A 12688-nucleotide genomic window follows, 5' to 3' on the forward strand; every position below is an offset into this window, starting at 1 on the left:
CTTACACTGCTAAATTAGTGACGGCTAGCGCCGATCGCTCTCGTGTAGCTTTGCGCGAAAAAAAAAAAAACAACAAAACAAAAACAAACCTCTACCACATTTATTTTCCATAAAGTACATTATAATTAAGTATATTATTTAAGTGGTCCAGATACTGGGTACAATTCAAATATTAGCACAACTATCAAAAGTCCAATTTGTTTTAATTGACTGAATGTAAAATATTAAGCAGTATAATATATTATAATTTGACCTTATTTTATCACGAACATTTAGAAGAAGGGATAAAATATTAGCAATCCTTCAAAATGTTTACACGTTTCTTGTGGGTTACTAAATCGGTCTTTAGCTTTCTGTCGATTTTGTCTATTATTTATAAAAAACTGAAATGGAACTAAACGTTTATATGCAACATGCGATACGTGTTCGTAACAAAAAACAAGGCTCTTGGAAAAGGCCTGCCCTATTTTGCCGATGCCCTTTTAATAGGGATTGGGCCCATATTTGCCAGTCCATTCTTTTTGTCTCTAATGCGAGATTCATTACTCCTCGTATTGTTTTTTATTGTTGTTCACACTAATCTTTATGCTCAAGGCACTATAAGGGCTAACATTTTGCATTCATAGCTGTGATGCGCGTCTTACTAGCTGCAGACCTGTCGTGAAATCTAATAGCGTAGAGCTCCCAGCGTATATGCTGGTCTGACGACTTGACCGCTTGTTAAAGTCTTTGGTGATGGATTTTATAACACGTTACATTGTTTTTATGAACTAGGGAAAGACTCATTTCGGATCTCTTTTGAGCAAGTAGTAATTTCCTGTTAATCTCGATTATACTCTTAGAATCTGCATTTTCTACATTTCAATCTTCTGTCTAGTTAACTTGTCTGTGCATGTTATACTTGCTGAAACTTTGTTGGTAACTCATTGACAAAAAAATCTTCATATTATATATATATATATATTTCTGTTGGATTACATTCGTGTATTACTTCTGAAAAATTTCCAGCAATCTAAACTGTCCATATTAATACGTTTACAGATATGTCGATAAAGCTGCATTTACAGTTATCAGAAACTCTAATTATTCAATTTAGCGAATTTAGCATAACCTAAGTACGTGCGTGTTGAATAATGTATGTATACCGAAACTTTTCAAAGGGTTTGAGAACATTTTATATGTATTCTAAATATTATGATAATCTATAATACACACCAGAAAACACAAATTGTCTGAGACGTTACTAGAAGACAAGAATTAAATGTTATCTAGAAACTTACCTCACGATACTGTCGAATTCCAACATCTTTGAACGTGGGTTTACACTGCAAATTCTGCGGAAAGTGATATATCTCTTTACTGTTCTGTCACTGAAACTAATTATATATGTCATGAAACGATGGAAACTTCAACTTCAACTTTTATTAATGTTAGAACCACTGATCCACTAACATGTATATCCAGGAATAAAACTAATCTCGGACAAATAATGCACAGGGTGATTGTGAAGTGAGTAGTCCACATGCAGCACCTAAACTATAAGGCGCCATCGTCAAGGGGTGTCAAATTACAGCAAGGCATCAATTGCAGCACTTAACAAGTTCTTACCACGGAAAAAAAGGGGTGAATGGTGGTGGTAATCATTGCATGATATCCATATTACTCAAAAATACTAGGTGAATATAGTATAAATACACTTCTGACATCGCTGTACAAACAAATATAGATTCTGAAGAGTTTTGAGAAGGCACATAATGAAGACTTACTACACAGTTGGTTGTATCGACGAAACAGCTTTCCGTGAATACCTTACATAAACAATATTCTGGAAGACCCATAAATCTACTTAGAAACAACTGCCAAAGTTGCCCATGCAATGTCAGAAGATGGCAGCACATGTGTCCATTGGACCTGCACATGCACCTTCCTGTCATCTTTATGTATACGCTTCGACAGCAGGAATACTCTTTGTATGACATTACAGATGTTTCCGTACAAACTACACCATGTGCAAGTACACGAACGGGGTGATTTTTAGTTATATCAACTTTTCATTACAATTCCTTGCATGACTGTAAGGGAACAATTAGTGAACTGTAAACTGATGAGGATAAGTTCACCCTGAGTGGGCATACAGAAACACATGATCTGGTGCGGTGTGAATCCTCATGCGGTGCTTCAGCAATCCCTACACGTTCTGATGACTATCTGGCGTGTTTTCACAAGAAATTTTCTCTTCAGTTGCTACTTCTGCGAGGAACTGACATCACATAGTTCCAAAGTTTAATAGAGGTACCATGACCTGGTTGCTAACAAGGTGATACTCCAATTGAAACAACAACGGATTCTCGACAATGTGGTGTATATACAGGATGATGTCGTTCCCGGTATCGGTTGCCATAACAGGGGACCGTTACAGGTACATTTTGAAGAGGAACAAGATGGTACCTTTCCCCACATTAGCTACCAGAATCGAGGACTGCTACAGACCTATTTTTTATAAGGACAGTGTCATCTTCCGCTTCTTTCCATATACACGGTCATCACATTCCTTAGACCTAACATCAGCAGATTTCTGGATATTGGAATGCCTAAGGTCACGTATTTACTTGGGTAACCCGTGCACCATACCTGACCAGAAGAATGCTAAGAGAGTTGTCTGACTAGTCAATGGAATAAGGCTGGCAGGGATAATGTCCAAGGTTGTATCTGCAATGCACTGTGTATGAATATTTAGTAACACCTCAATGTGAACCATATAATGATGGCACCCCTATGACAAGATTTAGTAAATTCTACAATTGACTCTCATGTGTAACTTGTCACACTTGTGTGATTGCATCGTTTTATACCTTATATTTCAGGCGCTATAGGAATGAGAAGTGAAATATTTGCATAAAATCACATAAATTGTACGAGCAAAAAATATTGTATAGAATTTATTTTAAATTTATATAGTTATAGTCACTCTGAATGCATACAATTTCTTTAACTGAAAATAAAATTAACAAGCCAAAATGTACATAAAATACCATTAAGGCATATTCATTTTGATATTTTAGTTCTTGGAATGTACTAAATTACGACGTAAGTGAAATAATAAACATGTACTTTAAAAAACAACCATAAACGCTGGTAATTTCTTTATTTAATATTTCAATAATACTTAAGTTGATTTTAGTTACATTTCGTTTCATTATTCTTTTAATTTTTAGTGTTTGCTACATGAAACTCACATAAAAACGTTTTAATACAACTAAAAACTGGCCCAGTTGTCTCACCCTTTCTGTCAAAATGCTGATGCAACCGGTGTGAAGAGTCACTTTGCAAGCAGGACATCTAACTCGCAGGCCCTGTTTCTGTAAGCAATACAGAAGAAGAAATATTATGTCTCTTTCTTGTTATGAACTAGTAAATTATATTGAGATATTCACATTCTCTTGTTAATTTAAGCGGAACTGTCAAGAGTGTTACGTATGACTTAAAAAAGAACGAGTACAGAAACTGCATTTTAAGTATGGAAATGAATCTCGATATTTTAAGCCTCTTATCTACTGTTTAAAAATTCTGGAGTGTCTCATTTGTTAAATATATGTAACAATAGTGGAAGAGCAAATTAAAAGAAATATCACAAGTGAATATAGTTAAATGGCCAATTCTAAAAATAGCTGTTTTGTCGCCTGAGCCACCCAGTGGCTTATAACACTAAAAATCGGGTTTCGATACTCGTGTTGGGCATAGCACGGACAGAGCATCATGTAGCTTCATGCTTTATTTGTTTTATATTTCACGCCAAGCTATCTGCGCAAGCTGTCCCTAATTTTAAAGTGATAGACTAGAAGGAAGGTCAAACCACCACCTCCAACTCTTTGGCCACTATTTACCAATGAATAGAGGGATTGAACGTCACAATTATAACGCTCCAACGGCTGAAAGGGCGAGTATGTTTGGGGATGGGATTCGAACCCGTGATCCTCAGATTGCGAGTTGAGTGCCCAAACCATCTGGACATGTCAGGCCAGCTTTGCACTTAACAACAAACAAAAGCTACCTGTGGGAAAATTTTAGAACAAAAGAAACATTTCGTTATAATGCTTCATAACAATACTTGTCTTCTGGTTAGTAGTACACACTCATAAATAAATAAATGTAAACAAAAGTCAGTCATTACGTCACAATTCGAAAATAATTATAATTTATGCTAGCTGTACTGAAATACGAGTCAGTGGTATAATCGAACAGAAAGTTCCAGACATCTTCTGTTAATAGTTAAAAATAACTTTATAAAACTATCGATAAACGGTTAATGACACAGAAGTAATCCATAGTTTTCAATTTAACTAAATGTATAGAAACGAAGTATATATATTATATATTATCTTGCTGGTGACAACAGTATTCTCAGTGAGCGATGTGGTTGGTAATAACACCATCTTTCGTTGCTACTACATTAGGACTAACTTCGATTTATCTATTGACACATGCATCATTAATATGTTAGGACATAGAAGAGAGAATGAGTCATACATCGGTAAATAAGCGGTTATGTCTCGAAACAGGAAAACATTTGAAAAATATGAAAAAGCCCCACGAACGATCAAAGTTTTTCGATCAGAGAAGAAAAATAACAGTATAGAGTAGAACTAAAATTTTGTCATTGTTTGCTCAACTCTGCTCCAAAATAAATATAGAATTTGTATTTAAAAAATAAGTAAATATGCGTTGTAGGACGAACGTGGACTATTTTCAGTAACAATGAACCCTGAGAGAAATATGACTTTTCGATAACAATGGCACTCCATAAAATGTTCAAGAGGAGCATTTCTCTACTTTTTGTTCTACAAAATCTCTATGTAACGCTATATCAGTTTCTTACAACTTCAACGTAATGCACCGTCACAACTACTTATAGCTATTTGGCAGCGCAACGTCCAAATTACAACTTCAATGTAGTGTAATATCATAGCAACTTAAGAGTGTATGACAACGCAATGTCACAGCAACTTACCTTATAATTGCATTACAACTCATTATCATAGAAATTAAAACTAAATGACAACGCAATGTCACAGCAACTTACCTTATAACTGCATGACAACGCAATTTCACAGGAACTTACAACTGAATGGCAACGCAATGTCACAGCAACTTACAACTGAATGACAACGCAATGTCACAGCAACTTACAACTGCATGACAACTTATATTTTGATAATGTCAGATGTTTATCGTATTTGGCAATTACTCTCTTTCAGAACTTACAAAAATCATAAAATATTGGATCACATCATCCCATCTTGTGAACAAATTTGAAACAAACGTTATATTTTTATCGCATAATGAGAAGGTTGAAAGAATGAATATGCAAATTAAATCGTATCTACTTTATTATTACTTGATTTACTCGAGCACTGCGTAAGATATGCTACTTTGAAAACACTTATTGTTATACGCTTCCCCAATATACAAGTATGCAATAAAAAGTTCCAGCCGTCGTTGGCTTCTTTTTTGGCTAGAAAAAAAGAAGCTTTCAATTTGGTCAACTGGACATCAACAGTAAAAGCTGTAGCTAAAACAGTATTATCAGGAATCTTGTGACACAAGCATCATGCGTGAAACTAAGTTATGAGATGAAACAGCAGCTAGCTATCAACTTGCAGGAAGAAGAACGTCATCATTCAGTGAAAAACAAAACTAAAAACAAGTTTTTCGGCTCAGTATTCGTCAGTAAAGCTACAGAAACTTCTTACAAATACTTGGAATTTGCATCAACTAGAAAAACAGAAAAGCCATGAAAAGGATTTACTATAGAACCAAACAAATGTGATCAAGTGCTGACGTTGACCGTAAATCATAATGCTGTTAGGATATTGTTAGGATATATCCATATCATGTAGAAAAGCATTACAGGAAGTTTTTTGTTGAAAAATGATAAACTAGAAAAGAGACAGCTCTTGTAAGATGGAATAGTGGGATTTGACCGTCACTCTTATAACACACCCAAGGCCACATAGTGCGGAGAGTGATTTTTTTGGCATGCTAGTACAAAAAAAGTTGGAATATATGCAAATAAAATGATATATAGTCGAAAGTGTTAATTATATAGACATTTACATCTATATAAGAGAGACGGAGGAAGTTATATTTTATACGTAGTTTAGATTATTCACAAATCGCACCTAAAAATATTCGTCTGAAAAATACGTCTCTCATGGTGTAAAGCGTAGTAGAGCGAACAAATGTAACTGGTTCACTGAAATTCGAATGTGAAATCATACTCAGTATTTTGCTTATAACTTATAAATATCAGAATGTATATGTTACTTCTTATACTTTTAAACAGCATCTGGCTGTACTTAATTTTTTATCAGGTACTTTGTTCATCATGCTATAAGAAGTATGGATGTTCAATTCATTTCTTCACTATGTAAAATGGAGTTTTCTTTCGGTTATGTTAAAATAACGTATTGGTTAGTGTTTTATAGGCAGTAAGTAGGTGTGTTATTTCTATGCAGCTTCCTCATATAAGTCATGCAGACATTAGATCTGTTTTACTGAGTGTCATGTATCAAGCTTACATATTTCACAATGTATTTAGAAGGGCTGATAAGATAGAAAATCATGCAGACATTAGATCATTTTTACTGGGTGTCGTCTTCCAAGCTTACACATTTCACACCGTATTTAATAGGGCTGATACGATACGTATCTAGATATTGATGCCGCTATACGATACGTATCTAGATACAGAATTTTTACCAACGGTTTGTTAGAAAGTTTGACAGTCTTGACAATAAAATTTAATTAGACACAGATGTATAACGTTTAGGGATTTAAGTTATTTAGTGTAAGCAAATGTAGTTTCCTGCTACAATTTGAAGTAACCCTAGAAAGAAAAAAAAGATAATTTTGATTTATTTTGTATTTTTTATGGTGGTTACGAGGCTGGTCAAACTGACCGACTTCACATAAAATTAGGGTAGTGAATATAGCGATAAAATATGAAGATTTATCGATAAAAAAGGTTGGACATTTATTTCAGAGGTTTTAGAGATTACACAAAAGAAATTTGATAATTTTCAGATGGAGAAAAGTACTTCTAATCTTAACATGAAAATCATTTTACACTCGATACAGGGTCTACTTTGACTCCATATATTAAAAAATTAATTTTTAGCAAAAATATATTACTAGAAATTCTGTTTTTTTTGTAGAAAAGACTTATAATGTTTACTGAAAGCTTGCCAAATTTCGTGAAGATACATAAATCGTATCGTATGACTGTATCACCACACCCCTAATATTTATTAGATCTTGAGAGAAATGTATAAAATGACAGTTTGACATGTCCGATTAGAACACATCGAATCGTACTTTTAAAAAATAATATCTTATTTAAGCCTATTTCATAATAACTTACTTATTTAAATTAAGAAACTATAATTTATACTTACTACTTGACTTTGTTCTGCTCGATAGGGCGATCATCATATTTTCGCATAATAGTTGAATGATATAGATACTGCAGCACCATCTAGTGTTTATTGTATCTCAGCCAGTTTTTCGACACTAAGATGTATTTATTTCAAAGCTCATTTGGGAGAGCGTTAAACGGAAGATAACTGGCTCAATATCAAAAGAACATTTTGAACCGCTGCATCATGTTGGAAAATGTAAAAATTGAACCAATATATATTGTCATTCTTAGAAAATTAAAGTTGGGACAGGCATGGCTTGGTGGTTAGGACACCCGACTCGCAATCTGAAGGTCGTCGATTTGAGTCTTGTCATCGAACATGCTCGACTTTTCATCCGTGGAGACGTTATAATGTGAAGACTAATCCCACTTTTCTTAGTAAAAAAAAAGTAACCCAAGAGCTTCTGGTGGTTAGTGTTGACTATAGCTTACTTGTTGACTATGTTACTTCTAAATTAAAGATAGCTAACTATGCAATTTTCTAATTTTATACACTTCCCCAATGTTTTTCTCAGAGTCATATTTAACGATTTACTAACCATAACTACATTTCCATCATCTGGCCCGTGACAAAGAAGAGAGAGAGAGAGAAAAAAAGAATACATGCAAGAGTTTAGATTATTGTAAATTCTTGGAAAAAATTAAGTTGAACGGAATCAGCGAAAACAAATGCTACAATTTAATCGAAACAAAATATTTCTTGTTTATGTGTTTTAATAATATCTATTATATTTTATATAATGAAAGGACACAATGTTGAGTATGTTCGTGTTAATATGTTTTACACAGGGAAAGGAAACGAGGTTGAATATGTTCGGGTTTATTTGTGTTACACAGGAAAAGGACGCGAGGTTGAGTATGATTGTGTTTATTTATGTAGTTTTCTCAGATCCAGCTAACAAACCGCTGTGTTGCATGTTACATTGTTACTGGCTTGATAATGAATTCACCTGTAACATGGAGCGAAGGAACCTGAAAGAGACATGCATCCCAAGAATGGTTGAAAGAGCAGTAACGTTTCGCTGTGTTTTTTAATATATACGCATATGTATACACATATATTTATATCTTACAAATTTATTATAGAGTAACAGCAGTTAATCCACGAAATGTATGAAGAACTAACTTAGTTAATATGTATCCGATGAGCACGAAGCTCGGTGTTATCCATATAACAAGTAAACTCTGGAGTGACGTATGTTGCAGGCCATGCATGCGTGCTGCTAATTGTTGATTAAAGTATCAAGCTGTTATTATGATGATTACATTTCGCAGAACGGTTCGCACATTTTTATTAGATTAAATGCAAAATATTTTATGAGATGTTCGTAAAAGGTTTGCCCTTTCCTTTCACCGATCATTTGTTATAAATATATAGAAGTTCAGATTTTCGGAGAACGTTAAGGTTAAGAATTGAATCGCTCAAACACAGAGGCTTCGTTTTAGGAAAACGACGTATCTATGCACTTATTCTACTGAATCAAATTTTCATCTATCGAAGACAGAGCGGATTCTATATTAAAACTTATCTGAAAAGTTAAAAACACCACTCTTTGGCAACCAACAGACATTAACTAAATGTTTTGGTTATTGATATACTGATATTAATGTTTATACAGGGTAATGCCGAAAAACAATGTAACAGAGATCACAATACAAGTAAAGATACAATATTCTAGATAATAAACATAGTATCATAATATATTGTATCTTTTACGGTGTTTGGGTGTTTGTATTATGATACTATGTTTATTATCTAAAAATAAAAGATACAATATTCTAGATAATAAACATAGTATCACAATACAAACGCCGTAAAAGATACAATATTCTAGATAATAAACATAGTATCACAATACAAACGCCGTAAAAGATACAATATTCTAGATAATAAACATAGTATCACAATACAAACACCGTAAAAGATAGATATATTCAATTCAGTTGTTTTTTTTTATTACGCAATCCTGAAGTTCTTCGCTTGATACACCTTCACACCGACAATAAAAAATCGGGTTTCGATACTCACGGTGGGCAAAGTACAGACAGCCCATTGTTAATTTTTTTGCGCTTAGCAACAAACAAAAAACAACTAGACGTTTCTCAGACTTACAAGAGCTACACATACCCTTAAAAGAAAAACACAATTCAAAACAGTTACGTGGCAAATATTGGGCCGAGCGTGGCCTTAAGAGTAGTATGTACGGACTCTTAATACGAGGATTCATGGTTTGCGAGTCTTTACCGCAAAAACGCGCTCAACTCTTTGAGGCATTGGGTGCGCTAATATTCATTTAGGCCCAAGAGTTAGCGATAGTCTTTAGTAGTTGCATTTCGTCTAGTCTATCAGTTCAAAATTAGGGACAGCTATGCCTAAATAACCTTTGTGTAGCTTTGAACAAAATTTTAAAACAAAACAGACAAAGACTACTTAAGGTTTTACGTTATGAAAATCTGCCCGATTTCTCATCGGGGGGTTGAATGAATTAGAGAAAGCAGGTTTTTTTTTAATTCAGTTTATTTCATATATCTTCTGAAGCTTCCTATTTGTGGTGAAACTAAGTTTTGCAACAAATGCACGTAGATGCAATACTAGTAAATAATTCATAGCTCTGTTTTTTTTAAGGCTTTCTTATCCGTTGGTGTACCTCAATAATCGTACTAAATAAACAGTAATTGGAATCGTGGGATGGTGAAGGATTTTCTTACTTTTCCTACCTTCACATCATTCTCCCACAGCTTCATTTTTGATGGCATTTCTTTTCTCCCTTAGAAATAGCAAAACCAAATTCGATTACCTTCGTTTCCAGTTACATCAGAAAGTGCATACAGCTCACCCATACATAATACACAATGGGTATAAAGATAGAAGTAAGTCTTTCACAGTCCAAGCCTCTCTTTAGTTGACGTCATGGAGTATCCTGAGGTCGTAATGCTCTCTCTACATATATATATATATATATATAGTTTCTACGCCTAGAACTGCACCGTATACGTATAGTAAATGGAAAGTATTATAGATATGTATATAGTTCACATATTTCAGAAGTTACTGGTAAGATTATAGTGGTTAAAAGCGAAAAACTGCATGAGCTTAAACCTAACAACCAAAAAGCCATAGATAAAAGCAGTCATATCAGATAAAGGTTCTTATGTAACACGTACTTATAACCTAGGCAGATATAGATTATAAGAATTGAAATATGCAGATACATCGCACCACTTAATAACACCACTTCCATCATCCACGCACTCGTACACATATATATAATACAAACATTCGCTATTATCACACCGGAGTTATCACTTAAAATCCCACAGGCACTATTCTCAATTTATAAGACAGGGTGCTCACACTGACAAATTGTAAATGGAATAAAAAATCCCTAACTGTCGTCATTCGCAGGTTTCTTAATGCTCTAGGATCAACAAGTAATGCACTTAGTGATTTCAAATGACTTCAGTTTCTGAAGATTCCACGGCTGTCAGCTCACGCTCCACTTTGTCATGAACCTTTTTATTCTGTTTACAGTCAAGCTGCATGTGGCTAATGAGAAACGGAATCACAGTAAAGTTATTGCATTAGGACGTTCGTGAGATGGAGTTACTGAATGTTATTAGATAAAGTAAGCCCATTACACAAAAACCCTAACAGTGAATAGCACAACATTTAATGCAGTACAGTACAATCCATTGGCTTTAATTTGCTTGTTTGTAGTTAAGCACAAAGCTACATAATGGGTGATTGGTTTTCTGCCTACCACGAGTATCGACAACGGTTTCTAGTGGTTTAAGTCCGCAGACATGCCACTTTGCTGGGGGCCTGGTTTTAAAATTATAGTGTGTATTATTTTTGCGAGTTTTCATCTGTACTGGGACAGAACATTTAGTTAAAAATTAAAACTGATTTAATTATGGGCTTCAATTATTACTTTTATACTTAATGTTTTGCGCAACAAATACCGAAACTAACAAGCAAGACAATATTTTTTAAACATTTGTAAAGGTAGGCTGATCTTGTTTGGTTTCGATGTATAGTCCTTCACTCAACGCTGTACAACCACGTTGCTTACATTTCACTACAGTGTTAGGCCTACTTTGTTTATTTGCTTCGCTCTTCCATAAAACATTGATGAGCTGTGAATTCGGCGAAACTAGTCTGCTGCAGCGAAAGTAGAGAATAAAAGAATTGATTAGGCCTGTACGTCATCGTTTTCCTCCTGAAATTCACGTTTTGGTGAGGAAAAGAAATTCATAAATAAATGAATAACCAGATAGTCGGTCTGAGTAAGAACGGATATTAATTGTGACAATGTGTCACAAGTTATCCAAACACCTAAAGTGTTTTAGGTTATTGGTGGTGAGTAAAGGAATATACATCTAAACCAAACAAAAAGGTTACATTCACTACTATATGAGGACTATTTTGTTTATTTGTTTCGCTTTTCCAAGTATCACTGATGAGCTGTGAATTCAACGAAACTAGCCTGCTACAACAAAAGTAGCGAATCAAAGAATAGAATTGGCCTGTATGTCGTCTTTTCTACACCGAAATTTACATTTTTGGTGAAGAAAAAATCACAACTAAAGAAACTGATCTTAATACAGCAGTATTTTGGTTACACAAAAACCTTTTCTTTACAAGAAGTGTTTTTAATTTGGATTAAACATAGTTCAAGTTAAACTCATAAGCGACGTAATAGAGTTAAGTAGAATCTACATTGTTACAGATATTGTAAATGGTTGAAGAAAGTCTTTCACAATAAACTTCATGACAGAAGTATGTTATATTTTACAAATTAAGACACAGTTGCTGAACAAACATTCTTCCTCATCTAATCTGATAAACATCACTTGCGAAGTTCTTGTATAAGTTGCCTGTAAATCTTGATAAAGGTTTTTAAAACCCTTTCTTCACGTGTTAGAAACAAATTTTTAAGCCTGCCACAGATGTGTGAATCAACATTTTTTCATATGTCCATGAAACACCTTGATCTCTCTATGGACAGACAAAAACTTAAGCTTATCGAAATATAATGTCTTAAATAATATCTCTGGGACTGGTAACTTTCTTACATACAAACTATCTTCTTCAAAATATACATGATATTGTTTCTTTTGGATCTCAATTTTTTCTCCCATTACATAAAAACCATCTTCTTCAATATATACATGATATTGTTTCTTTTGGATCTCAATTTTTTCTCCCAT

The 12688-nt window shown here is 34.0% G+C and overlaps 1 protein-coding gene across 2 annotated transcripts in view; it reads right to left on the reverse strand.

Moving 5' to 3' along the window:
* The window catches only part of LOC106463851 (eye-specific diacylglycerol kinase-like), a 168457-nt gene that overhangs the window by 86291 nt on the left and 69478 nt on the right, over positions 1-12688 (reverse strand). For both annotated transcript variants that reach the window (XM_022391470.1, XM_022391471.1), the window contains 2 exons: positions 3282-3359; positions 1281-1334 (listed from right to left, as the gene is read on the reverse strand). In XM_022391470.1, coding sequence (XP_022247178.1) covers positions 1281-1334; positions 3282-3359 — 132 coding nt within the window. The remainder of the gene's footprint in view (positions 1-1280; positions 1335-3281; positions 3360-12688) is intronic.

Source organism: Limulus polyphemus, unplaced genomic scaffold, assembly GCF_000517525.1.
Source record: "Limulus polyphemus unplaced genomic scaffold, Limulus_polyphemus-2.1.2 Scaffold1502, whole genome shotgun sequence".
In the NCBI taxonomy this organism is placed as follows: Eukaryota; Metazoa; Arthropoda; class Merostomata; order Xiphosura; family Limulidae; genus Limulus; species Limulus polyphemus.